Here is a 26965-nt window from a genome sequence, read left to right on the forward strand (position 1 = left end):
TGTGAACATTTTTAGAAATCACTGAATAGTTTTAAATTTGTTATAAATAAAACTGAATAATAATATTATAAATTTCTATTATTTAAATCAGGAATATGATTAAATTCAAGAACATTTTCAAATTCATGAATGTCTTCTAAAATTGTTGCAATTTATAAAAAGGTCATGAATGCAATAGAATCTACTGCTTAATTAGTTCACATTCTTAATTACTACAGGCCCGTTTGGATCGAAGCCATGGTCTGCCCAACCCAAAACATACCTGTTCGATCCCGTCCGCAAAACATACCTGTTCGATCCCCTTCATCGTCCCAAAACACCTCGCGACATGGAACCCTAGCTCCCTGCCGCCGCTACCCCTGCCGCCAGATCCTCGCCATCTCCTTGTCCGGTCGCCCCCCTCCTCGCCATCTCCTCGTCCGGTCGCCCCCCTCCTCGTCATCTCCTCGTGTTGGAATTATGCCCTAGAGGCAATAATAAATATAGTTATTATTATAATTCCTGTATCAAGATAATCGTTTATTGTCCATGCTATAATTGTATTGAATGAAGACTTATATACATGTGTGGATACATAGACAAAACACTGTCCCTAGCAATCCTCTAGTTGGCTAGCCAGTTGATCAAAGATAGTCAGGGTCTTCTGATTATATACAAGGTGTTGTTGCTTGATAACTGGATCACGTCATTAGGAGAATCACGTGATGGACTAGACCCAAACTAATAGACGTAGCATGTTGATCGTGTCATTTTGTTGCTATTGTTTTCTGCGTGTCAAGTATTTGTTCCTATGACCATGAGATCATATAACTCACTGACACCGGAGGAATGCTTTGTGTGTATCAAACGTCTCAACGTAACTGGGTGACTATAAAGATGCTCTAGAGGTATCTCCAAAGGTGTTCGTTGAATTAGTATGGATCGAGACTGGGATTTGTCACTTCGTGTGACGGAGAGGTATCTCGGGGCCCACTCGGTAATACAACATCACACACAAGCCTTGCAAGCAATGTGACTTAGTGTAAGTTGCGGGATCTTGTATTACGGAACGAGTAAAGAGACTTGCCGGTAAACGAGATTGAAATAGGTATGCGGATACTGACGATCGAATCTCGGGCAAGTAACATACCGAAGGACAAAGGGAATGACATACGAGATTATATGAATCCTTGGCACTGAGGTTCAAACGATAAGATCTTCGTAGAATATGTGGGATCCAATATGGGCATCCAGGTCCCGCTATTGGATATTGACCGAGGAGTCACTCGGGTCATGTCTACATAGTTCTCGAACCCGCAGGGTCTGCACACTTAAGGTTCGACGTTGTTTTATGCGTATTTGAGTTATATGGTTGGTTACCGATTGTTGTTCGGAGTCCCGGATGAGATCACGGACGTCACGAGGGTTTTCGGAATGGTCCGGAAACGAAGATTGATATATAGGATGACCTCATTTGATTATCGGAAGGTTTTCGGAGTTACCGGGAATGTACCGGGAATGACGAATGGATTCCGGGTGTTCACCGGGGGGGCAACCCACCCCGGGGAAGCCCATAGGCCTTGAGGGTGGCGCACCAGCCCTTGGTGGGCTGGTGGGACAACCCAAGAGGGCCCTATGCGCCAAGGATAGAAAATCAAAGAGAAAAGAAAAAAAAAAAAGAGGTGGGAAAGGTGGGAAAGAAAAAAAAAGGCATTGGATCCATGATGGATGATTATGCCGGATGTTATTCATCATGCAACAGTTATAACACGGAGAGATAAGTAACTAGCTCCAGTTCGTCAATGTAATGTAGGCATGTATTCCGTATGTAGTCATACGTGCTTAGGGAAAAGAACTTGCATGACATCTATTGTCCATCCCTCTCGTGGCAGCGGGGTCCTAATGGAAACTATGGGATATTAAGGTTCTCCTTTTAATAAAGAATCGGACCAACGCATTAACACTTAGTGAATACATGAACTCCTCATACTATGGTCATCTCCGGGAGTGGTTCCGGCTATTGTCACTCCGGGGTTGCCGGGTCATAACACATAGTAGGTGACTACAACTTGTAAGATAGGATCAAGAACACACATATATTGGCGAGAACATAATAGGTTCAGATCTGAAATCATGGCACTCAGGCCCTAGTGACAAGCATTAAGCATGGCAAAGCAGTAGCAACATCAATCTCAGACCATAGTGGATACTAGGGATCAATTCCCGTCAAAACTAACTCGATTACATCATAGATCTCATCCAAGCCATCACCGTCTAGCAAGCCTACGATGAGATTACTCCCGAACGGTGAAGAGCATCATGGAATTGGCGATGAAGGAACGTTGGTGATGACGATGGCGACGATCTCCCCTCTCCGGAGCCCAGAACGGACTCCAGATCTGCCCTCCAAAGGAAGAACACGAGGTGGCGGCGTCTCCGTATCGTAAAACGCGATGAACTCTTCTCCTTGATTTTTTCCGGACGAAAGGGACTGAATAGAGCTGGAATTGGAGGCGGTGGAGCTTCGTGGGCCCCACAAGCCTGCTAGGCATGGCGAGGGGGCCCCGCACCTGGTGGGCTTGTGGGCTCCACGCTACACCCCTCCGGTTGATTCTTGCGCCAGGATTTTTTATATATTCCACAAAAAATCCCCGTAAATTTCCAGGTCATTCCGCGAACTTTTATTTCTACGCAAAAAACAACACCATGGCAATTCTGCTGAAAACAGCGTTAGTCCGGGTTAGTTCCATTCAGATCATGCAAATTAGAGTCCAAAACAAGGGCAAAAGAGTTTGGAAAAGTAGATACGACGGAGACGTATTAGTGGTACATGATCCAAATCCATTATCTCAAGTCCGATCATCACGTGAGTCGAGAATAGTTTCAGTGGTAAGCATCTCTATGCTAATCATATCAACTATACGATTCATGCTCGACCTTTCGGTCTCTCGTGTTCCGAGGCCATGTCTGCACATGCTACGCTCGTCAAGTTTAACCCGAGTGTTCCGCGTGTATTACTGTTTTGCACCCGTTGTATGTGAACGCTGAGTCTATCACACCTGATCATCACGTGGTGTCTCGAAACGACGAACTATAGCAACGGTGCATAGTCGAGGAGAACACAATTTCGTCTTGAAATTTTAGTGAGAGATCACCTCATAATGCTATCGTCGTTCTAAGCAAAATAAGGTGCATAAAAGGATTAACATCACATGCAATTCATAAGTGACATGATATGGCCATCATCATGTACTTCTTGATCTCCATCACCAAAGCACTGGCACGATCTTCTTGTCACCGGCGCCACACCATGATCTCCATCATCATGATCTCCATCAACGTGTCGCCATCGGGGTTGTTGTGCTATTTATGCTATTACTACTAAAGCTACTTCCTAGCAATATAGTAAACGCATCTGCAAACACAAACGTTAGTTTAAAGACAACCCTATGGCTCCTACCGGTTGCCGTACCATCGACGTGCAAGTCGATATTAACTATTACAACATGATCATCTCATACATCCAATATATCACATCACGTCATTGGCCATATCATATCACAAGCATACCCTGCAAAAACAAGTTAGACGTCATCTAATTGTTGTTGCATGTTTTACGTAGCTGCAATGGGTATCTAGTAGATCGCATCTTACTTACGCAAAAACCACAACGGAGATGTGCAAATTGGTATTTAACCTCTCCAACGACCGCCTCGGTCAAAACCAATTCAACTAAAGTTGAAGAAACCGACAACCGCCAGTCATCTTTATGCAACGAGGTTGCATGTCAATCGATGAAACCAGTCTTTCGTAAGCGTACGAATAATGTCGGTCCGGGCCGCTTCAATCCAACAATACCGCTGAATCGAGAAAAGACTAAGGAGGGCAGGAAATCGAACATCACCGTCCACAAAACCCTTTGTGTTCTACTCGAGATAACATCTACGCATCAAACTAGCTCATGATACCATTGTTGGGGGAACGTCGCATGGGAAACAAAAACTTTCCTACGCGCACGAAGACCTATCATGGTGATGTCCATCTACGAGAGGAGATTTGTATCTACGTACCCTTGTAGATCGCACAGCAGGAAGCGTTAAGAAACGCGGTTGATGTAGTGGAACGTCCTCACGTCCCTCGATCCACCCTGCAAACCGTCCCACGATCCGTCCCACAATCCGCTCTGATCTAGTGCCGAACGGACGGCACCTCCGCGTTCAGCACACGTACAGCTCAACGATGATCTCGGTCTTCTTGATCCAGCAAGCAAGACGAAGAAGTAGATGAGTTCTCCGGCAGCGTGACGGCGCTCCGGTGGTGGTGAAGGATCTATTCCTGCAGGGCTCCGCCCGAGCTCCACAGAAATACGATCTAGAGAAAAAATCGTGATGTTTGTGGTCGGGCTGCCGTGGCAAAAGTTGTCCCAAATCAGCCCTCAAACTCCACTATATATAGGAGGAGGGGAGGGGAGGCTTGCCTTGGGGTCCAAGACCCCAAGGGTGCGCCGGCCAAGGAGGTGGAGGAGTCCACCTCCAATCCTAGTCCACCTAGGATTGAAAGGTGGAGTCCTTCCCTTACTTCCCACCTCTTTTTTTTTTCTTTTCTCTTTGATTTTCTTATCCCTTGCGCATAGGTCTTATTGGGCTGTCCCACCAGCCCATCAAGGGCTAGTGCGCCACCCATAGGGCCTATGGGCTTCCCCGGGTGGGTTGGCCCCCTCCCGGTGAACATCCAGAACCCATTCGTCACTCCCGGTACATTCCCGGTATTGCCCGAAAACCTTCCGGCAATCAAATGAGGTCATCCTATATATCAATCTTCGTCTCCGGACCATTCCGGAAACCCTCATGACGTCCGTGATCTCATCTGGGACACCGAGCAACATTCCGTAACCACACATATAACTCAACTATACTAAAACATTGTTGAACCTTAAGTGTGTAGACCATGCGGGTCCGAGAACTATGCAGGCATGCCCCGAGGCACTCCTCGGTCAATATCCAATAGCGGGACCTGGATGCCCATATTGGATCCTATATATTTTCTGAATAACTTATCGGTTGAACCTTAGTGTCAAGGATTCAGGCAATCTCGTATGTCATTTCCTTTGTCCTTCGGTATGTTACTTGCCCGAGATTCGATCGTCGGTATCCGCATACCTATTTCAATCTCATTACTGGCAAGTCTCTTTTCTCGTTCCGTAATACAAGATCCTGTGACTTACATTTAGTCACATTGCTTGCAAGGCTTGTGTGTGATGTTGTATTACCGAGTGGGCCCCGAGATACCTCTCCGTCATACGGAGTGACAAATCCCAGTCTTGATCCATATTAACCTAACGGACACCTTCGGAGATACCTGTAGAGCACCTTTATAGTCACCCAGTTACGTTGTGACGTTTGATACACACAAGGTATCCCTCCGGTGCCAGTGGGTTATATGATCTCATGGTCATAGGAACAAATACTTGACACGCAGAAAACAATAGCAATAAAATGACACGATCAATATGCTACGTATATAATTTGGGTCTTGTCCATCACATGATTCTTCTAATGATGTGATCCCGTTATCAAGTGACAAAACTTGCCTATGGCTAGGAAACCATGATCATCTTTGATCAACGAACTAGTCAACTAGAGGCTCACTAGGGACAGTGTGTTGTCTATGTATCCACACATGTATTTGAGTTTCCAATCAATACAATTCTAGCATGGATAATAAACGATTATTATAAACAAGGAAATATAATAACAACTAATTTATTATTGCCTCTAGGGCATATTTCCAACACAGCCATCTCCTCCTCGGGGCCACGTGGGATGAGCTCGTGGTCGATGGGTCTGGAGGTGAATGACTCGGATCCGCTGCCCGCCATACCGGAGAAGGACGGAGGTGACCGGATATGAGCTTGAGTGGAGGGGAGTGGAGTGAAGTGGTTAGGGTTTTGTCCGGCGAGCGAATGGGGACGAATGTATGTAGGGTCGATGCGGGCCAGTGCGGGCCAGGAGGGCGTGACCGGACGCGCCCAAGCTCTCCCATATCCGCCCCATATTTAAACTGGATATGAGGGGTGCCGGTCAGCCCGGGTGTTTGAGGCCAGTTCGAGAGGTTCAGTTAGATCGAAATTTCGTGACCGATCAGTGACCAGGCGGTCTATCCGAACGTTCAGGGGGGAGGGGTACGAGGGATCCAGCTGGCATCCAGCTGGCTGTAGATGCTCTTACGCGGAAAGAATTCTCAGGCAACCGATCGAGAAATAGCAATCCAAATCCAGCGAAATATTGAAATTTCGGGGAGCTTTCATTCTCTGGCTTGTGATGCCTGATGTGACCCCTCTCCTGTTGCAACCACCAGCATGCATGCATCCACGCATGAACTAACTGGGACGCTACCATAGGTTGGTCAAAATTAAGCCGACTTGAGGCACCGCTGACGCATGATGTTAGGTTAAGTTGTGCACTGCTTAGCTTAGTTATTACAACAGCACTAGTACTTAGAACACGGCCGGCACGACTTGGACTGCTCACACAAACTTTTCTTGCTGTCTCCGTACATGTTCCTCACAACTATATATATATATATATATATATATAGCCTGTTTCATAATTCTTGCTGTGCGGAAGGAGGGATTTTAGACTGCATGACCAAGCTAGCTAGTATTGTGAATGCTTCAATCGTTGGTTTTCATTTAAATGGAAACATATGCTATGCAACGTAGCATGATGGACCTCTCGCAAAAAAAAAAACATAGCATGATGGATGCTTTTGGTCGTCTGTTTCCCTTTAAATAAAAACATAGTTGATGTTGAAATTTAAAGGATAATGGAGAAATCTCCGTAAGGAGGAAAATTCCAACACCCAATGCTATACCGGAAGTCTGACAGTTGTGTGTTTGCAATGGTGTGTCGCGTGCTCGGCTTGTGTGATGTTTATGGTTGATTGGTTAGGATTGGAGGGCAAAAATGCTACATCTATGAAAAAATGCTACGTAAACTTACACACCTTCCTTTCTCCACTAATCAAACTTTCCCCCTGATTTTCAGGAGGGTCCCGCGCGGGCCTAATGACTAATGATAGTCCTCCAAATCAGCCTCTGCGTAACCTTGCGTAGATAAATTACGTAGACGTAGCATTGCTCATTGAAGGGGGTGGATAGCACGCGCATGGCCCACTCGAGCTTTGGTGAAAATGGCCATATATCTGTAGTCTGTATTTTTTAGGCCTGCTGACATTTGTTGTGGCATCCTAAGGCGGGAGACGTTATGTCCAAACTTTTGTTAGCATGACTCCCTCCTCTTGTCATCGGTGCCAGTTCAACACTCCTCCTCCGGAGTCGACTAGCTGGCTCCGGGCATGGGTAGTTACATGGTGGTGATGCAGCAATAGGCTCAAGTAGTGATCTCATCCGCGGGCATGTCATTGGGATGCACATGGATTATTCACCAAGATCAGTGAAGTGTTTCATCTAACTTTCGTCCATGATCTAGGCTTTCAGTTGGTGCATGATCACGAAGATTTTCGACGGAGACCTGCTTTGCAACTATCTACGATAGAAACCATGGTGGTTCTGTGTGGAGTACTGGGTGGCATAGCTTTCGGAAAACCCATCGTCCAGATGATTACTGGAACACTACTTCATTTATGATATTATAAAATTCGTGACTGGTCTCTACTGGTCGGACGCAGCAACGAAAACTCACTTTGTTATGTCGTACTCCCTCCGTTCCTAAATATAAGACCTTTTAGTGTAATCTCTAAAAGGTCTTATATTTAGGAACGGAGGGAGTACATGGCATTGTCTCCATGTTGATGTTTCTCACCTCGACTGGTTGGACTCGGCAGCCAGGATGAAAATTCTTGTCCTAGCCGTCACATGCTGGATATATGTGGAGAAGATGACACGAGTGCGTTATCCCTTCTCAAAGGCTTTGTTGTGGAGGAAGACAAATTAGTTGTAGGTGTTTATTTCATATCTACTGCCATTATTTTCCATCTTGTGTACTCCACTTATTGATGATTTTGGGCCATATTGCCTTGCATCAAGTATAATAATATTTATGGATACGTGCATCTGCTGATGGACAGGCCGGGAGGTTCAACCGTCCCTCTCAAAAAAGTGAAATCTCCATACTTGGTTGATAATCAAATATAGTTTTATATCTTCGGGGTGAGGGGTGGAGTGGGGGTGGGGTAATTTAAATTTGGAGCCCATACTAGAAGTTGAAACATAATTAACGACACCACAAATGATGATTGTGCGCCATTTGTTTGTACCAACCATGTGCTACAGTTAAATGTATGCTTAGGGAAAAGTTCAAGAAATACGGACAATGGACGTTTTAATTAATCAAGTCTCTGTATTAGTTTTGAAGTCTTATCTTTGTAGAGGTTGAACAATTAAGATGAGACAAGCATTGCATTGCGCACATCTTTCATTACTTATAAATAAGATAAGAAATACAACCAAAAAGTATTTTGATTTGATGAATATTATATAATTTGTAGAAGGAAAATGAAGGTGGTACAGAAGGAGCGAAGGACGAGTGTGGGTGGGTGTGAGGGGGGGGGGGGAGGAAGGTGAATCAGCTTATTACTGTATGGATGGAGACCACATGCCATCATGTTCACATTTTTGAACTGAGATAATTATTTGATCGCTTATATTTTTATATTCCTTACATTTTTATATTCCGTGGCAACGCACGGGCATTAAACTAGTTTATCATAGCGACACAATGCCTAGCCCTCCCCGCATTTTTTTTACCATGCATAAAACATAATTAATACGTTAGCCGGCACATAAATTTCCCACTTTATATATCGGAGTATACAAATTATTGTATTTGTTTGTAAAATGTAGTTATTACAAACATGCATAGTAAAAAATATTTTCCTGAATTACTAGATTTTAAATTTTTGTACACCGTTTTACTAGATTTTGTATAGAGCGTTACTGGGGGTGCAGAATAAGCTATTCTACACTTACAGCTTGAATAGTGATACCCTATTTATATGCATGTGACATGAACATTTTTTGTTGCTAGTTACAGTATTCCTGACAAATAGTTAATTGCTCTTAATCTTGTGTTGTTTTGAAGTAATTATTCAACGGCCCGTGAGAACACAAAAGATGCTGCCTAGCAAGGTGAGCCCCGCATTTGAGGGGCTAGATTTCAACTTTATGATGTAAACAATGTGTTTTTAATTTCACTTTTAAACCTTGTCAATTATATTTATGATCTGCCATGTAATTAGTTGTGCAGATTATTGAGAAAGTGGTGCCTTGTTTGGCTCTTGTTTTAGTAATCCTACATTAATAAGTAGGTGATCCCCACTAAGCTATTTGTGTCAACAGACACACATGTCACATCAACATACAAATGCAAAAGACCCACCTCAACTTACAAACATGCATGACAAAAAGGTCTCCTTATTGAGTAATTAAATAGTAAATTGTATGTATATTTTTCAGTTTCAGACTTTCAGTTCTCATAGTATTAATCAAAATATCCATGATCCATATAGCCAAATATAATTGAAATATATTGCAAGGAAACCCTGAAACAACACATGAGGTATCATCTAGGTCTAGCTAATATAATAGATAGTGCCTTGCCTTGCCGGTCAAGCAGGGTGTTGCTCTACCCTAACTGCATAGTTTGAATAATCTGAGCTTGTTGTCCAACTTAATCATCTAGCCAGGAAACTAATACTAGCTACATAAATATCAGTCCCTCCATCCTAAAATAAGCGACTCAACTTTTTACACTAAATTTAGTATTTGAGTCACTTATTTTGGGACGGAGGGAGTACAAGAGTTGCGCTATGGGCCTGCTTTGGATGCATGCGTTTTAATTAAGCTAACTAATCAAGCTGAGCCCACCGTGAAAAAGCCTAGAAATTAAGCGCACGCACGCGTGCACGTGGTTCAATACTATTTTGGAGCTTCTAGGCCCTTTGATTTTTCAGCTGCCGCCTGTATTTTCTACCTTTATTCCTTTTCACGAGTTGGTGCAGGGGAATACAATTCAACACACACATGACCTTAGCTTGACGACCAATCTGCAACGCTCCCTACACACAAACACACACACATAAAAAGGAAGGAAGGTTCGTCTCTGCTCCGGCTCTCCAACAGTGTCACGAGAATGGTCAAATCAAGCTGAGCCCACTCGTGCGCATTCGGTATCGATCCATCCAACCATGCAACCTGCAGTCCTTTTTACTATTCCTTGTGCAATTCACTCCCTTGGCACCAATCTGCGTGTCGTCTACGACAACACCCGGCTCCAAGAATCCTCTCTCTTGAGATCTCTCTCTCTCCCTCTCTTTCTCTATAGATCTCTCTCTCTCTCATGAGTCATGACGCATGCATGTGATCCGTGGTTACATGTAAGGCGGAGGAAGCCGCCTTGAGCAGACTACGGGTCAAAGTGAGGCTAGATTATCCTAGCCTACTATATAACCCTGGGTGTAACTTGTAAAACTCTTTTCAGCTACTTCCCCCCCTCTCTCTCTCTCTTTCTCCCTCCCCCTCTAGCAGCCATGGAGAATTATCCCATTCTGTTTGGGACGCAGCCCTCATCTTCCACCTCCAACTCATACCACTTCGTGGCAGGAGCGAGCAGCCATCACCATGGTCAAGCAGCTGGCAATAACACCGGCGGCGGCCTCTTCTCGGCGTCCAAGCAGGAGGAGCCCTCCGACGGTGGTGGTGGCGATGATGGTGCAGGAAGCAGCTCGCAGGGCGGCGGCGGCGAGGCCGACGTCGTCGTCGTCGGGAAGAAGAAAGGCGAGAAGAGGGAGCGGCGGCCACGGTTCGCGTTCCAGACGCGCAGCCAGGTCGACATCCTCGACGACGGCTACCGGTGGAGGAAGTACGGGCAGAAGGCCGTCAAGAACAACAACTTCCCCAGGTTTGTATTTGTAAATCCGATCGTGCCCTAATAACATCTCATGCGATCGACACCCTCATCAATTGCTGATCCTGACTGATCGACGATCAGATAGATTGTTGTGATGCTTGCTTGATATACTTCTGGATGTTGTTTGGGATTTTCTGGCTGCTGATCGTTTCTCCTTTTGGGTTCTCCTTTTTTCATCTGTTTGGCGTGCAATTCCATGTTTTTGATGGGCATGAAGAAGAAAGTAGGTGAGATGATGGAGTCCCGGTGAATCTTCCAAGCTATGGTAGTGGTTGCTTACATGGGATAACGACATGTCTCATCCTCATCATCTACTAGTCTAGTCTAGACGGACGAAAAAGCTAGCTAAGTTCCACGTGATTTTGATGGGCATCGCCAATAAATAGAGAGCTGATGGCGATCGTATTTGACTAGGAATAATTTGAACCACCAATTAGATAGAGGTGGATCGAATTGAACGCTCCACATTATCTACTCCTTATGTCTATATAGATAGATTATTATCCTAACTAAGTCACCATATTAGCATGCCACCTGGAGCACAAAACACAGCATCTTTGCTGTCTGGCCTTTTCCCCTCTAGGGGCCTGGGTTATGCATATATATTACTACAGGAGTACTAGGCAACCAGGGGGACTGGCCCGTACATTTCCGTGGCTAGCTAGATTTCTTGCATAGCACTTCCTCTGTAAACTAATATAAACGTGTTTAGATCACTATTTTAGTGATCTAAATGCTCTTATATTAGTTTACGGAGGAGGTATCACACATGAAAATGTAAATGATGCAGCTACGGAAAAAAAAATCTGTGAAGAATAAAATTACTCCTTTTTTATATAAAACCCTTATATATATGTTAATCGATGGGTGGTGTCAGAAAAGTTCGGTCACCCAGATACCTCCAAAGCAAAATATATAACGATATAATTAACATTATTTGTTGCTTGCAACATTTTTCATCAATATTCTCTCTCAGTTCCTATTATCATTTTTTTTTCTCTGATGATGGACATTAATTATATTGTTTTACTTATTCACTTGCTCATCTATGTCAACATAGTTATCGATAGGGAAGCAAGAATAAGTCACATGGGAGTGCTAGATCTTCAGTGTCATCATCTCGGGCGAAGACACGCATGTACTAGAACCTAAGTTCATAATTATTAATTCGATGGCCTCGTTTCCTAGAAACAAATATAATTATCAGTTTATATTGAGTGGGAATTTCTATATATAATACGCAATTTCATTTTGCTCAGCTTCCCCTATCCTGACTTACATTTATAGCATAACTAAAAAACTTATTGTGTACTCAACATGATTTGTTCATTTCAATCTTTGCACAATAGTATTTAACTTCATTCGTATGATATGCCACTTCACATGTATCCCACATTCAAAACAATCTTACTCTTTGCATGTCTTGCACGTGGTCCTCATATACGCGTACACTACTGGATTCTTCAAAATCTACCCTTTCAACCACAGCTCCAATTGCCATAAACTTTGAAAGTGATTGACAATTCGAGCATTACCAAGCTTGATTCTTTAATACTGAAGTAAAATGTCGTTTCCATATAGTTGAATCCACTAAGAGGTTTATACATTTAACAAATCCAAGAATGTCCATACATCTGATGTGTGTTGCTTGATGTTGATCCTTGGTCACTACAGACTCCATGCTATTGAATGGAAATCAATTGTTTGAATATAATTATCAATAATATTTGTATGGAAACTTTTCATAACATACTGCTTTCCCTTGCTTTGTAATGTGTGACTAATGCTTTTCAACATAACCGAATCAACTTTACTACATGCTTGGCATGATTTTTTTTTCTTCTTCCAAATTTTGTTGTTGCAGAACAACAATATTTAGCTTCTAGGTCTAGTACAATCTTATCTGTTTAATTCTCAAATGTACTATTTTATTATTGGTTACAACTATCGTGAACTTTGCCAATGACCTGCAATTTAGGCATACCTTAGTTCGCACTTCTGCACTCATGTTAATATCGTTTCCTACATAGTTAAATCCATGCATGTTGATCCTTCTAACTAATCCATACATATTGACACATCTAAGACATGATGAGTTTGGTGTTGGTCCTCTATCACTGCAAACTACATGATACCAAATGTAAATCAAATAGTTTATTTTAGCTTTGTTCCACATTTTCAATTTAATTTGATTGTACATATAAATCCATCCATTCATGGTACAAATTTATTGTGCTTACCCATTTTTACCATAATAATGGAGTATGAAATCAATTGCATATATTTTATTCCTGACAAACTAATCCGTGCCTATTGGGACATATAAGACATGTTGTGTTTGGTGTTGGTCCTCTGTCATTGCAAACTACATGACTACATGATACCAAATCTAAATAGAAATTGGTTCTACATTTTCAGTTTTAGCCTAATTGTACATATACATCCTATCACTCGGATTAAACAATTAAATGTGTTTAGCTATATGTGACTATAATAATGGAGTACAAATATCAAATTTAGCTATGTATGTGAAAAGAGTTCTATATTTTTACCTACTTTTCATATATACTACTCTTCTATCAACAAGTTCGTTCATAAATTTAGCTATTTGTGACCCTAATACTAATAACCATATATCTCTACCCATTATTTTGCATGAATTGAGAGAAAAGTACAATAAATATCTCTGAGTCGTTGCCAATATTAATTCTTGCTGGCGTTAGAGGTGATGTTATCCATGTTCTACCATTCGCATACCCAATGTGCTGGTTTGTGATTGATTTGATATAACAACCCTTGTATGAGATATTGATGTGTATGTCTAGTTGTTATTTAATTTTAAATCAAGGACATTACCACATATGATGGAAGGACTAATTCAACATATTTGGATGGACATGGTGGCTTGTTTGCTTTTGTTTTAATAATAATAATAATATAGATAGATAGATAGATAGATAGATAGATAGATAGATAGATAGATAGATAGATAGATAGATAGATAGATAGATAGATAGATAGACAGATAGATAGACAGACAGACAGACATATAGACAGATAGACAGATAGACAGACAGACAGATAGATAGATAGATAGATAGATAGATAGATAGATAGATAGATAGATAGACAGATAGTCTCCTTTATGATAAATTATCTAAAATTCATAGGGTTTCACAAGGATTGTGTGACCAGTGCAAGAAATAGATGACTTGTATATATGATGATGCATGTCTTAATTAAATTTAAAGACTTTCAAAAGAATATAATTCTTAAAGCAACAAATATTCATGTCAGACCAAAATATGAGATGAAATGATAACTACCAAATATTTATTAGAATTTAACCCTTAAGAACAACCATTTATCATTGTATATAGGCTTTTGCCAGAACAATTAGATCTTAAAAAGTGGTGATATGGTACATCATGGTAATCTCATGAACAATTATGAACCATCCCAACATATAAAGTATATTAATCTCAACTGAATTGTAATAAATTAAAGCAAGAAATGATGAAATTGGTTTGTTACTAGTTTAATAATTTACTAGTCATATATCTAATCTAAGAACATATACCAATTCATAATTCTTGGATAACTTTTGTGGGCCTCCTTGGGTTGTAAAAGTGAATAACATTGGAAGAAAAAGAGCACAAAATTTTGAGTGGAATGCATTGTGGAACAAAGATAGAAAAATACATAAAACTGTAGGACAAACTAGTAAGGTAAAATACAGCAAGCACCCGTGAAAATGCCTTGATCCTACATAGTATAAGAAATAGGTTTGACTAGATGTTAAAATTCCTGCATGAATGATGTATAGAAGAGCAGTCCATAGAAATTTTGTAGCATTTTTTAGCGCGATAGCCTTTAAAAGAGTACTAACTTTTTTTCACATGCAGGAGCTACTACCGGTGCACACATCAAGGATGCAACGTGAAGAAGCAGGTGCAGCGGCTATCGCGAGACGAAGGTGTGGTCGTAACGACATATGAGGGCACCCACACGCACCCAATTGAGAAGTCTAATGACAACTTTGAGCACATACTCACCCAGATGCAGGTCTATTCAGGCCTCAACAACGTCTCCCAAACCTTTGGCAACCAACACATGTTTCAATGAACATCGCATGCATGGCTGAACAATGCCTATGCATGCTCGTAGAGATTATGTTGATTTGTACATTAACCCTAGACATGTACGTGAAAGAGTAATAAAGCGTGATTTCATAGCTGGATAGATGCAGCTGGTTACTCACACGAGTTTTTTCGTTTATTTGTTGATGGTTTTTTTTCAATTGTAGATGAACTATTATAGACTAATCGATCAATACAAACACATAAATTGTTATCGCCTTGGGGGCATTGTACAATACTGTTGTACAGCTGCTCGTCATCCATTCCAGATATAGTAAACAATCATCCATATCATATCCACGACGCGTAGATGCATGTGTTTGTTTTCAATTTTTCACGTTAGTATGACTTGTTTAAGTTGTACTTGTTTGGTTGTATTCCTATTTATAGCATTGACCCATATATTCCAATAAAAAATGATGAAATACATATGTGAAAAATCTTGACCAGAATTAATCCATGCACATATACAACATGATGAGGACCCCCTTTTCCTGACCAAAACATACAAAAATGCAATAATTGGACTTGGTGTCGAATATGAGTATAGAGAAAAATTGGGCTGTAATACCGCCCAATTGGGAGGCCCGCAGGTCGTCTCACCTGCAGCCTGAGGCGGTATTAGCAAAGAGGGGTCGATATTGAAGTTGAACACTTGTAATGGGGGCTTAATATAGTGTGGTAGCGAAAAATAACTTGGTAGACTTTTACACGGGGTCAAGGGAGGGGCGGACCCCCCGAGGGCTAGACCGGGTGTGGATGTTGGTCGGGGATGTTTAGTTTCAAAGGTAGCCTCATCGGTCTTTATCACCGTATATATTACATTGACTAGTACACTCGGAAAAACAAAGTAAGGGTTCCAAGAGATGTAGCACTCGTCAAATTTTAGAATTAAACCACATCTCATTGTCTACTTTTCTACAATGACCCGATCGCTAAATTCCTAGCAAAAATCCACGGTGTATTCGAGCCATGACTAGGTACTAGGGCCTCCATGGGATGGAGACAGTAGACCGAGGAGAGCTCGCTCGACGAGCGGCAGCACAAGAAACTAGCAATGCCGAGGAGGGAGTGATAAAATGTGTGTTGAGAGGGGCGACATGGCTCGAGATGGAGAGAGGAGCAGCTCGGTGCGTATGGAAATAGACAGGGAAGAAAAGCAAGTGGACGGACTTTACTAGAATTATTATTAATTCATTTTTAGACATAGTAAAATTATTATTAATGGGCTGGTTGTGGTGATCGAGTGGGCTTTTGGTCCTACTACAGAATTACTTGTGGTTATCTGGAAACAAGGCCACAAGTGATGATGATGGGTGCAAACTCGTGCTCCTGGCATACAAAGCAGCGGCACATGATGATGTGCTCCCGTGGGCGTTCACATCTCGATTTTTTTTCTTTTACTTTTTCGTTTCGTTTTCTCCATTCTTTGAGGTGAAAATACGCAATTTCGGAATAGGGATAGATGAGCACTTATTTTTGAAAATTAATTATATGCAAAAAGGTTTCATTGTATTTTGTTTTATGAATATGTTCGTTTGTTTTTTATCTGGTCAGATATTTATGAAAACATATTCATCAAAATTTATAAATTGTTCATTATGAATGTTCGTCACCTATTAAACGATGTTCAACATGTTTAAAAATAGGTTTATGATGTATTTGAAAAAATTCTTCTCATATTTTAAAAATATACTTCATTTTAAAAAATTGTAATCATGTATTTTAAAGCTTCCTTAGTGTATTTGAATAAAAATCATCCTCAATCGAAACATATTTAAGTTTTTAAAAAATGTTCATGTTGCATTTAGCAAACATCACCTTTTTGAAAATGTTCGTTGTGTTTCCCAAAACAGTGTTCACCAGGAAGCGGAAACTCCACAAACATCGGAAAGCGTGAAAATCACAGCAAAAAAACAATAGGGGGAAATAAAATCTTATCAACAACTTTTGAATGCCTGATAAACACCTTTTGTATTACATGCTGAACATTTTTTAAATATGCGATGAATCACTTTGTATTACATGAAAAACAATCTTTTAAACAATCGATGGACAATATTTATACATGATGAATATTTTCTAAATACCACAGGAAATTGTTTTAAATTACATGGACATTTTATTAAATACTTAAACATTTTTTAATCACGTGAATATTTTTTAGAGTAAAGTACACGAAATAAAATTACATAAACATTTAGATACAAACACGTGTATATATTTATTAGATAAATGAACATATTTTAGAAACATGGATGCCGAACATTTTCTAGCCGATGAACATTTTTGAAATATATGAGCGTCCATTTTGAAAAACTCCCTGAACATACTTGCATGATGAACAAAAAAGAATGATAAAGAAAATAAAAGAAACAATATGAGAACATAAAGGGTAAAAAGGAAATATGGAAAAGAAACGAAAATAAATAAATAAATCGAGAAAGGAAAAAAGGGTTTAAAAAGCAGCATACTAGGCCGGTCGCCAGTCTCTGACAAAAATGAACGTTGAGTGCCGCATGAACCAGCAATAATTCGAACTCGCAGTAAGCAAGAAATAGGCTTAGTGGTGGCAATGTCTATCTCAGGATTATGATGTGAGGCCTTAAGATAAATTTATCCATGTGATATATTCTAGCCAAACATAATGTGTGCAATAAGCAATAATTGTTTTCTAACAACTGTCTAAAAAACATTGGGTGTGAGACTATATTGATGCATAATGTGACGACGATGAGTGTTCTTCACAACTTTCTAAAAAGATGCATGTATTGGTGGTACATCGATTGCTTGAGATGCATCCAGGAAACCAGAACATGATGACAAGTGAACTGATCAACGCGACAAACCGCGGAGCACAACTACTGAGCTACCGATGATCAACCGAGTGCGGCAAATAAGTAGATGAGCGACCTGAACCCTAATGAATGTCCAATCCTCTACCAGATGAAATACATTCAGACGCCATCGTGCAGTAGTATAAGACTTGCAGGTGCAACTGCCTTCTCATCCCAGGAACTGGCAGGGACGGTGTTCAGAGGTTAATTAGGTCATCTTTCTTCGTGTCCTGCTTTTGAGCCCCATCCACATCCTCCTGGGAGGAGCTGCCCCCTCCCTTCTTGCCGAATATCATCTCGTCGAGGTCATCGAGCACACCTTCATCTTCCCCAGGCTTTGCTCGAGTACCGGCCGGTTTTCTGACCAGGGCCTCTTCGCTCCCGGCGCCGGTGGGGTCCTCATGTTCTGCTTCTGCGGGGATCGGTATGGCCAACGGCTCTTGCTCCGCGTGCGCTGGCGCCACGGGTGTCTTCATCTCTTCGTATCTGGATAGCACTTTCTGGATCTCGTCGTTCACGGTCAGGGCCTCGAAGAGCATGGCCTCGTTGTCCCCAGCCGTCTCGATGAATCTCTGGATGGTGTGTTGGGATTGGTAGCATTGTTGCACAAGGGTGGTCGTCAAGTCATCCTGTGCAAGTAACAGAACTAGTCAAAACATAATACTAGCTCGTCACCATTGTAACAAAAATCTACCTCAAACCAGTAAAATAAACATGTACTGTAAAACATAGTCTGATTACTGAAGTAAGTAGTCCATGTTGCATGATATTTTGAACGCACACCTTGCTTTCACACAAGTTCAAATATCTCTCTCAGTGAATGCAATCGCTATCAAGGGACATCATATCATGCGAAATTCAGCATTGAAGGGTGTCTTCTCAATGCTGATTTATAGTTAAATAACTGCCAAATAAATAAACAGTTTTTGTAATGTATCTCAAACTTGCTCCGTTACGACTTGTGATAGACTGATAGCTCAGAAAATTGCAGTAATGTTGTCTCGGAATGGTAGATGATATGCATTTAGAAACAAAATTGGAATGCTAGAATAGCACATTCAGGAACAGAGTGGAACTTCAGAGTTCAGAGTATCTCATAAGCAGAGTACTACGAGCATGCAATAGAATAAAATAGCCAAAGCACTGGCAGCAGAACCAAAATAATAATTATGTGCTACATGTATTATTTTTAAATGTTCACCGGAAATACTCCATGAAAAAACAGCCCACCTACTGTGTGTAGTGAATTAGTGTAATCCAGTCAAAAGGTATTTATGCGAACTTGGAGAAAGCCACACAAAGTCCGGTTACCTGCAAAGCATCCTGCTGAGGGGAAGATGAAAGAACAGTTGAAAGAAGCTCTATGCTATTACGCGCAACATCAAAAGCTTCCTTTGTTTCTTCGGCAGTATATGTATGCATATGCACATCTTGAAAGGTCTGTTGCGTGAAGTTTGCACCAGCTTCAGCTTCAGCAACTGAGCGTGGTGGAGTAAATATGGGGGCCAAGCTCTCATTGTCGCGTCCAGGAAACCGCACTCCTCTTGATTTCAGGCTCTACAGAAAATATATTAGCTAGTTGGTCACTCCACTGCCTTGGTTAACAAAGCATGATATATTTTTCGCTGCAAGTTAAATCATATGGATTTACAGTGCTGCCATCAAACAGGACACCGAAGCAACAGATTATTTGACTAAAAAATTTCTTGAGTACGTAGATGTCAATGCTGCTGCGAAAATTTGTTCACTACAATTTCTTCAACCATTAAGCCGTGAATTTAAGCACTGGCGGCATAAAAAGTATGACCACCGCAAATTATCACTCTTCACTTCTACAACACAAAAGTATGAAACATATTAAATCACAAAAGTGAGAAGTGTAAAGTAATAAAGCACTGAGCTTATTGCATACTACTGTATTTTCTTACTTACAGGTATTAAGGGGGTGGTATAGTATAGGGAATGACCAAATGATATATGCACCGTGATGGACCCAGTTTTATCGTCTGTAATTCAAACAGCGATTTCATTCTGAAGTTGTTTCATCTCATGATAATTCGAGATAAAACTGGGTGCTTCCCTCTATCTTCGATCTTTGAAAAGCACCAACTAATTGATGGCGTGTGGTTCTACTTAACTGTTGCTTCCACATTATCACTCCATCATCAAAATTTAAGATGAAGTTCAGGTTTTTTTTCTGAATTTAATGACTCCTATTTGTTCATGTTGACTACAGCATGCCAGTTTCAGAAATGACTGCTTCAGTACCCCCTAGGTTCCACACCTGTACATTCAGTAATGTTTCTTTGCCAAAAATGACTCCAAACGTCAAGCGACCCCTTCCTTTATAACAGTAGTTGTGGACTTAAATTACTTGTATAACATGTTGTTGATGTTCTGGTAGAATATAATTTAGTTATTCTCTATAAGGTTTGCTTCTTTTTTTTCTGAAATAGTCACGACATCTAGTTTTCAGGAGACAACCAAAAGGGGTTGTCACATTGCAAAGCACATCAGGTTATTTGGGCCAACTTTTCATTCACCGCATTGCTATGCGACAGAATTAGGCAACTACTAGTAGAACATAATACAACCAATCTTTGTGCACCTTGTATGTTTCCTCGTAGACCGGCAGGTGGCGGAGCTCCTCGGCGGACTCTCCCCAAGCCTCGATCAGCATAAGTGCCTTGTTCCTGTTATTCACAACGGTGATGGGATCATCCACCAACCTGACCATCTCATCGAGAACCCTCTCGGCGGCGACCTCGGAGAACACCTTGTCGCAGTTCTTGGTGACGGTCTCGAGGAGGGACAGGGAGAGGAGCTGAACCCTTGCGTCCCTGAGCAGGAGGCGCTTCCTGATCCCGCGGACCAGATCGACGCTGCTCACCTTGCCGGCGTTGATGAGGTCGCAGATGTCCAGGTTCATGGCCAAGTCGGGCCCCTGGAGGGCCTCGGAGGTGGCGTCCTCGACGACCTTGTCGGCCGGGGTCTGGCCCTGGAAGAGCTCCCTCATCTTGAAGCTCATGGAGGTCATGCCGGCCGTCATCTTCTTGCCCACCTCCGTCCCGGTGATCTTGAGCTGCTCGCTCAGCGCCGTCACCTTGTCCATCAGGTTGTCGCCCATCCTCGCTGCTGATTAAAACCACCTGAATCTCATCATTCAAATCAAAACAAGAAAAGAAAATTCAGCGACGGCCATGGTATGATAACCAATGTCAAACTTGTGCAATCCCATGGCATGGCATGGCATGTCTGTAAAATATTTACACAAATCTGCATCGAACGAATGTGCCTAGGCGTTGACTGACGGGGAAGGGGATCTCCGGCGGCTGGAGCTCGGTTCGGCGCGCGCGGCGGCGGCGGCGGCCGGGTGAGGGAAGGGGAGAAAACGAATACAGAGGTGGGAGGAGTGGGGGGAGAGCTCACCGCGGCGGATTCCGGCGAAGGGGGTAGCAGAGGAGATCTGGCGGGCGGCGGCGGAGAGGAAGAGAAGCAGAGTCAGCGGCGGGGCGGCGGCTGGTTTCCCTGTTCTGCTCACTCCCACTCTCTCACGAGGGCCGTTTTGGACCGCGTCAACAGTTACAATTTTTTTTATTTTTAAAAAGACCAAGAGACTTGCATTGGCACGTGCCTGCCTTAGGCACTAATTTAGCTATGTTTTATCTGTATGTTTTATTACCGAGTGTACATAGAAACAAAGAATTATATTAAGTATTGCCCCAAGAAGATCAATTACAAAGATACAGCCAATTTTTTCCATTTAAGATAGTACTGGACAATTGATGTTTTTGGTAGAACATGAGGTGGATTTATTGCTTTGCAATTCACTTTCAAGGCAGTGTTGACACGGACACACCGAGGAAAAGGAGCTTAGTTGCTCTCAAGGGCGGTATCGGTGAACTCTAGTCGTCGCCCAACCCCTTTCCTTCCTACTATCCCGCTCTAGTTTTGTTGAATTAGGCCGGCTGACGAACCCGTTTTGATGGACAACATGGACGCTCTTTCTGTTGTGGCGTGTCACCCCGACACATGTGGAAAACATGCTAAGCGAGGTTGTGTCCTTGCTAAGTAGCTCATCATGAAGGCCGAGTATGGAGGTTTCAGTAACTCAGAACTCAAAATTTAACTCATAAAGAACTTCTATGTGGTGGTGTCGGGTGCCCGCCGCTATCGTCGTAATAGTGGTCATCGTGGCCCTATAGCCATTCCCCCACCTACTACCCACTAGCCAATGGCCTCGCCTCCTTAGTCCCTCGTCATCCATATTGATTGTGGCAGCTCGTCACATCTGGACCTCTTTCAGGGTCCGGGTCAAGGCCGCGTTCCGACCATAAAAAGAGGAGACGCGCTCCGCACCGCACGATCGAGCGAGATCAAACGGTGTCGAACGCATCAACGGTTTTAACTGACAGAGTTATATCGTTTTCTATTTTTGGCCGAAGTTTGTCAGCAGGGTGCCGATTTCCTCCCCGCCGAATCGCAAAATTCCAGATCCGCCCCTTAACCTTTTTTTTTTCTTCCCTTCCCATAAACCCCACGTCAACGGAAGAGGTGCACATCACACATACAAACTTGCACGCATTCATGATGGCCTTTTTTCAATGCAATCCATCCACATCCATCCACCCAAACAAACAAAGATGACATACAAAGTTGGAGGTTTTCGAAGGGTTCAAAGATAAAAATCGTAGCTTTTCCTAGACAACAAAAACCGCCGTCTGCCGGAGACAACCCAAGCAAAGGAAAGACGGGGCCTTTCACTCCTCTTCCTCCCCCTCTCCCTCCCCAGAGTCGTCCTGAGTCCTGACCTACCCAAACCTCCAATCCGGCCGCCGCGGCGTGGCTCATAGCCTCGCCGCCGGCCCCTCCTCCCCACGCCCGCGTCGCCGTCCCCGTCCTAACCCCCACCGCCGTCTCCGGCCGCAGCCTTGGGCGGTTACTATTTGAGGTATGGCCTCCTGGCTGTCCGGCGGTTGCTTAATCCCGAACTAAACCGGCGCAAATCGGCGCACGGCGTCCAGATCCGGCCGTGGATCTGGGCGATTCCGTGGCCGCCATGGCCTTGGAATCGCCGCCTCGTTCTCCCCGGGATAAGGTTGGGGATTTTTTTTGGTAGCATAGGATGAGAGTCGCATTAAGGTGTTAGGGTTCCATGGACCTAGATAGATCGGGGGTGTTCTTGTTGTTGGATCATCCCCGTGTGCTTACTAAAAGTGGTAAACGAAGCAGCCCGCTGCGCAGCCATTTGCTGGAAGTTGAAGAAAATATATCTGGCACTTTACAAGGGCATTAGCTTGAATAAAATGTGTCTTTCTGGGATGCCGATTAGCGGGAAAGCCATGCGAGATTTAGGTTTTTTTTTAGCATCTGTAAACAATGGATGACAAACCTTTTTCATTGTGTGATGCAAATGCAGGATCGGCACCTGAGTCTCTGAGTTGAGCGCCTTCCGCAAAGGTTTCGGTGAGCCGGATTGCCTGTTTGGGTGTTCCTCAAGGTTGAGCTCAGGTGACAACTTTAAAATGAATGAATGAATTGTATACTGCTGTTGTGCGTGTTAAATGAGATCAGTAATGCCATGAGCACAGCTTCGATCATGATTACTGCTAGTTTGAAGTGAGAATGCATCGTAGGTCTCAACTAGCTTGTCCCGGTGGATGCAAAGGATCATGCCGCGCTGCATAATGTGATTGGGTAGCACTAGGGATAGTTCTGCATTATTGTATTGCAATGATGCAACGTATTTATCGTATGTCTTGAATCATTTTACCGGTACTTCAGCCCCTTGATCTGTCCACGGGGTCAAAAAATTTAAGCAGGTGACGGTACATCATACAGGCTGTGCTTGATGTGAATAGGAGATAGTACTTACTAGTCTTAGTACAAATGCTATGGATCTGTTGAGAAAGCTAGCATTGGTGTGTGGGTGATTAGGGAAACATGTTTGTTGAGAATGCTTACTTTGTTGTGTGAACTGTAAGCATGGGTCTCGGCCGAATCAGTTTCTTTACGCCGCTGGTGAACGATGTAGTATTCCATTCACTATTGCAAAATAATATAAAGAATGCTATTATGTTATTTCAGCAAAGGAAAGATGTTATTTAGGTTTTTTAAGGTAGACATGCTGTATATAGCTAATATTATCTAGATCGATTGTCCTAGTATTGCACATGGATATCTTTTATAACTTTCTGATGATATAAGTTATAATTTACTGCTAGTATTTTAAGGTGAACTGAATCTTATCAACGGTTTCCTTTACTTATTTGATTGAAGAGCATGCAACGAGTTACTAAGGGGCAGCCCGGTGCATGTAGCTCCCGCTTGCGCAGGGTTCGGGGAAGGGTCCGACCACTTTGGGTCTATTGTACGCAGCCTTTCCCTACATTTCTGCAAGAGGCTGTTTCCAGGACTTGAACCCGTGACCTCATGAACGAGTTACTAAAACGAGGATAAATAAGTAGAGATAACATGATTGCAATTACACATATTGATCCCGCTCTGGGTGCATATGTATTTTGCGCTACCACTTCATCAAACCAGGACATATATTGAACCGGAGCACCTAATTATACAGGTCTTGGACATAACAGGGGGCTAGTATATATCAAATCATCTAGTCTCTTGTATTAATCTTGTCAGTTCTTGTTAGAGTTGATTCCACCGCTCTGGTTGAAGTAATATGAATGCTGTTGGTTGAACATATGAATCAATTGGATAGTTAGATTCAATATCTGCAAGGAGCAAATCAATTATCTTAATTGAAATCTTAAGTGTACCTAAGTTCCATTTATAACTTGGATTCCATTGACTGAAGCTCAAATTTGTTAGTTTATGTATGTGTGGATGAACACAAAACATACAAATTAATTTGTACCTTCACCGTTGAAGCTGGTTACATAAGTTCTTTTTTTTTTCTTTGCCTGCCTTTCTGATTTCAACATTTTCTGATAATTGTGTATACATCTCGAATTATCTTTACTCAGTGAAGCTGTAATCATTGCTATATATGTTTCAATGTTAATTGATTAGTTATGTTGTTCTAATTGGTCCCAGAACAGCTTGTCCAAGATGCCAAATCCAGAGAAGAAGTTGTTCAGGATGCCAAGTGCAGATGCCGAGATTGCTGCACTGCACAAGGAATGGGATGATGCTCGGTGTCCAATTTGCATGGACCATCCTCACAATGCTGTACTTCTGTTGTGTAGTTCTCATGACAAAGGATGCAGATCCTACATATGTGATACAAGCTATAGACACTCAAATTGCCTAGACAGGTTCAGGAAAATGAAAGCGAACTGCATGGACAGTTCATCACAGCCAAGCTCTTCCTTGCCTGGAGATACAAGTAACCAAAGTGTTTCACAGAGATCCCGTCTCAGTCCCAGTAGAGGGAGCCCCAGGCTATTGATAGATGTACCAGAATTCCGTGAAAATCTCAGTCATGAACATGTCATTCGTAGTTCTGCAGCCGTATCTGGACAACAAGAAGGAACTAACTATAATCAAGGTCCAGTAACATTGGAAGCTCTTATGGGACAAGTGAGTGGGCAAGTGGAGTCAGCTGAGGTATCCAACTTGAACCAATTGATGTGCCCGCTGTGTAGGGGTGCTGTGAAGGGCTGGGAGATCATCAAAGATGCCAGACAGTACCTGGACGAGAAGCCAAGAAGCTGCTCGCGGGAAGCATGCGCATTTTCTGGTACCTACGGTGCGCTCCGTAGACATGCCAGGCGGGTGCACCCCACAACAAGGCCTGCTGATGTGGATCCGTCAAGGCGTCGCGCGTGGCACCGCCTGGAGAACCAGCGGGAGTATGGTGACATAATGAGTGCAATCAGGTCGGCTATGCCTGGGTCAGTTGTGTTTGGAGATTACGTCATTGAAGGTGGTGATACGCCATCACACGAGCGTGAAGACAGTGGGCCAAGTGACCGAAGCGGGTCTCTGTTGACAACGTTCTTTCTGTTCCATATGATGAACAGTGGTCCGCTGAGAGGAGACGAGCCAAGAGGCTCATCAAGGGCCCTGAGAAGGCAGAGGCGTCGCTATCTGTGGGGAGAGAACTTGCTAGGCCTCCAATATGATGAGGACGATGATGATGAGGACGAGGATAGCCTAGAGGAGGAGGTTCAGAGGCCAAGGACTCGCCGGAGGTTCGTGAGGTCGAGGTCGGAGGAGCGACGCTGACGCATGGGCGACCATGGTAATTACATCCTTCACACACCGTGAAGTTCTCCACCCCATGAATTAGCGATGACTCCTTGCATCATCTTTTGCCATGCCAGCCGGGGCGCTGGGTGACATGCTGCTTCAGTCAAATGCCTAAAGTGCAGCAGGGATCCCCGCACTGGAAGATCCAAGTCAACCGTGTCGCGTTTAAAGGGTTGGATAGTTGAACAGCGTTCAACCCCATCGTATTCACAAGACATGCCCATCCTCAGGGCATGCTGGGATGCGGGCTCGCTCGCTCTTGCTCATGATGCACCTCGCGTTCTTTGCTCGGCATGTTATCTGTATCCGAATCTATTGTATATATAGTGTTGGAAGCTAGTACCATTTACCGAATTCATGTGTGTACTCTTTTGCACCTGGTATCTTTGTTCAATTGAAGCCGGTAGGGATTACAATTGGCCTTGATGCTTCATGTGTTATGCTGGTTGTTCCGTTGTTGCGCGGCATATGCTCCTGTTTAATCTTTGAGTGCTTGGAGGCGTTGGCTGATGGTTGTCTCTTCTCATTCTATGAAAAGATGGAACCCTTGAAGGATTATGCTCTGCCTTTTATGTTTAATTTTTTTGCCTATTTGAAAAATGGAGGTCGATGTCCCTGCTCTGGCCTCTGCAAATATACTCTCCGTTTCAAAATATTTAACGTTTCAGCTTTGTCCTGAGTCAGTCTCCTTTAAATTTGATCAACTTTATGGTAAATATGAACATGTACGACACCAAATTAATTTCACTAGATTCATCATCTTATATATATTTCGTGTTATAGATATTAGCATTTTTTTTCTATAATCTTGATCAAACTTGAAAAGAGTCTACAACTTCAAATACTTTGGAATGGAGGGAGTATA

At 42.7% G+C, this 26965-nt stretch overlaps 3 protein-coding genes across 10 annotated transcripts; 2 read left to right on the forward strand and 1 right to left on the reverse strand.

Moving 5' to 3' along the window:
• Positions 1-10322: 10322 nt before the first annotated feature.
• Positions 10323-15163, forward strand: LOC123431486 (probable WRKY transcription factor 75). The gene is made up of 2 exons (XM_045115295.1): positions 10323-10898; positions 14813-15163. The coding sequence occupies exons 1-2, from the start codon at positions 10528-10530 to the stop codon at positions 15030-15032; spliced, it is 591 nt and encodes a 196-aa protein (XP_044971230.1). The 5' UTR covers positions 10323-10527; the 3' UTR covers positions 15033-15163.
• Positions 15164-17732: 2569 nt separating this feature from the next.
• Positions 17733-21439, reverse strand: LOC123431487 (TOM1-like protein 1). Of its 3 annotated transcripts, none has more exons than XM_045115298.1 (4): positions 21313-21439; positions 20492-21015; positions 19195-19440; positions 17733-18512 (listed from the first exon to the last, which is right to left on the reverse strand). In XM_045115298.1, exons 2-4 carry the CDS (start codon positions 21008-21010, stop codon positions 18081-18083), a joined length of 1197 nt encoding a protein of 398 aa, XP_044971233.1. In that variant the 5' UTR covers positions 21011-21015; positions 21313-21439; the 3' UTR covers positions 17733-18080. The 3 variants fall into 3 exon arrangements, with proteins under 3 accessions (XP_044971233.1, XP_044971232.1, XP_044971231.1); XM_045115297.1 differs by having other exon boundaries at positions 20492-21018; XM_045115296.1 differs by having other exon boundaries at positions 20492-21032.
• Positions 21440-22620: 1181 nt separating this feature from the next.
• Positions 22621-26526, forward strand: LOC123431488. 6 transcript variants are annotated; one of them, XM_045115304.1, is made up of 4 exons: positions 22621-22834; positions 23303-23394; positions 24948-26092; positions 26175-26526. In XM_045115304.1, exon 3 carries the CDS (start codon positions 24958-24960, stop codon positions 26074-26076), a length of 1119 nt encoding a protein of 372 aa, XP_044971239.1. In that variant the 5' UTR covers positions 22621-22834; positions 23303-23394; positions 24948-24957; the 3' UTR covers positions 26077-26092; positions 26175-26526. The 6 variants fall into 6 exon arrangements, with proteins under 6 accessions (XP_044971239.1, XP_044971234.1, XP_044971235.1 ...); XM_045115299.1 differs by having other exon boundaries at positions 24943-26526; XM_045115300.1 differs by having other exon boundaries at positions 24948-26526.
• Positions 26527-26965: the final 439 nt, after the last annotated feature.

This window comes from Hordeum vulgare, chromosome 2H (genome assembly GCF_904849725.1).
Source record: "Hordeum vulgare subsp. vulgare chromosome 2H, MorexV3_pseudomolecules_assembly, whole genome shotgun sequence".
In the NCBI taxonomy this organism is placed as follows: domain Eukaryota; kingdom Viridiplantae; phylum Streptophyta; class Magnoliopsida; order Poales; family Poaceae; genus Hordeum; species Hordeum vulgare.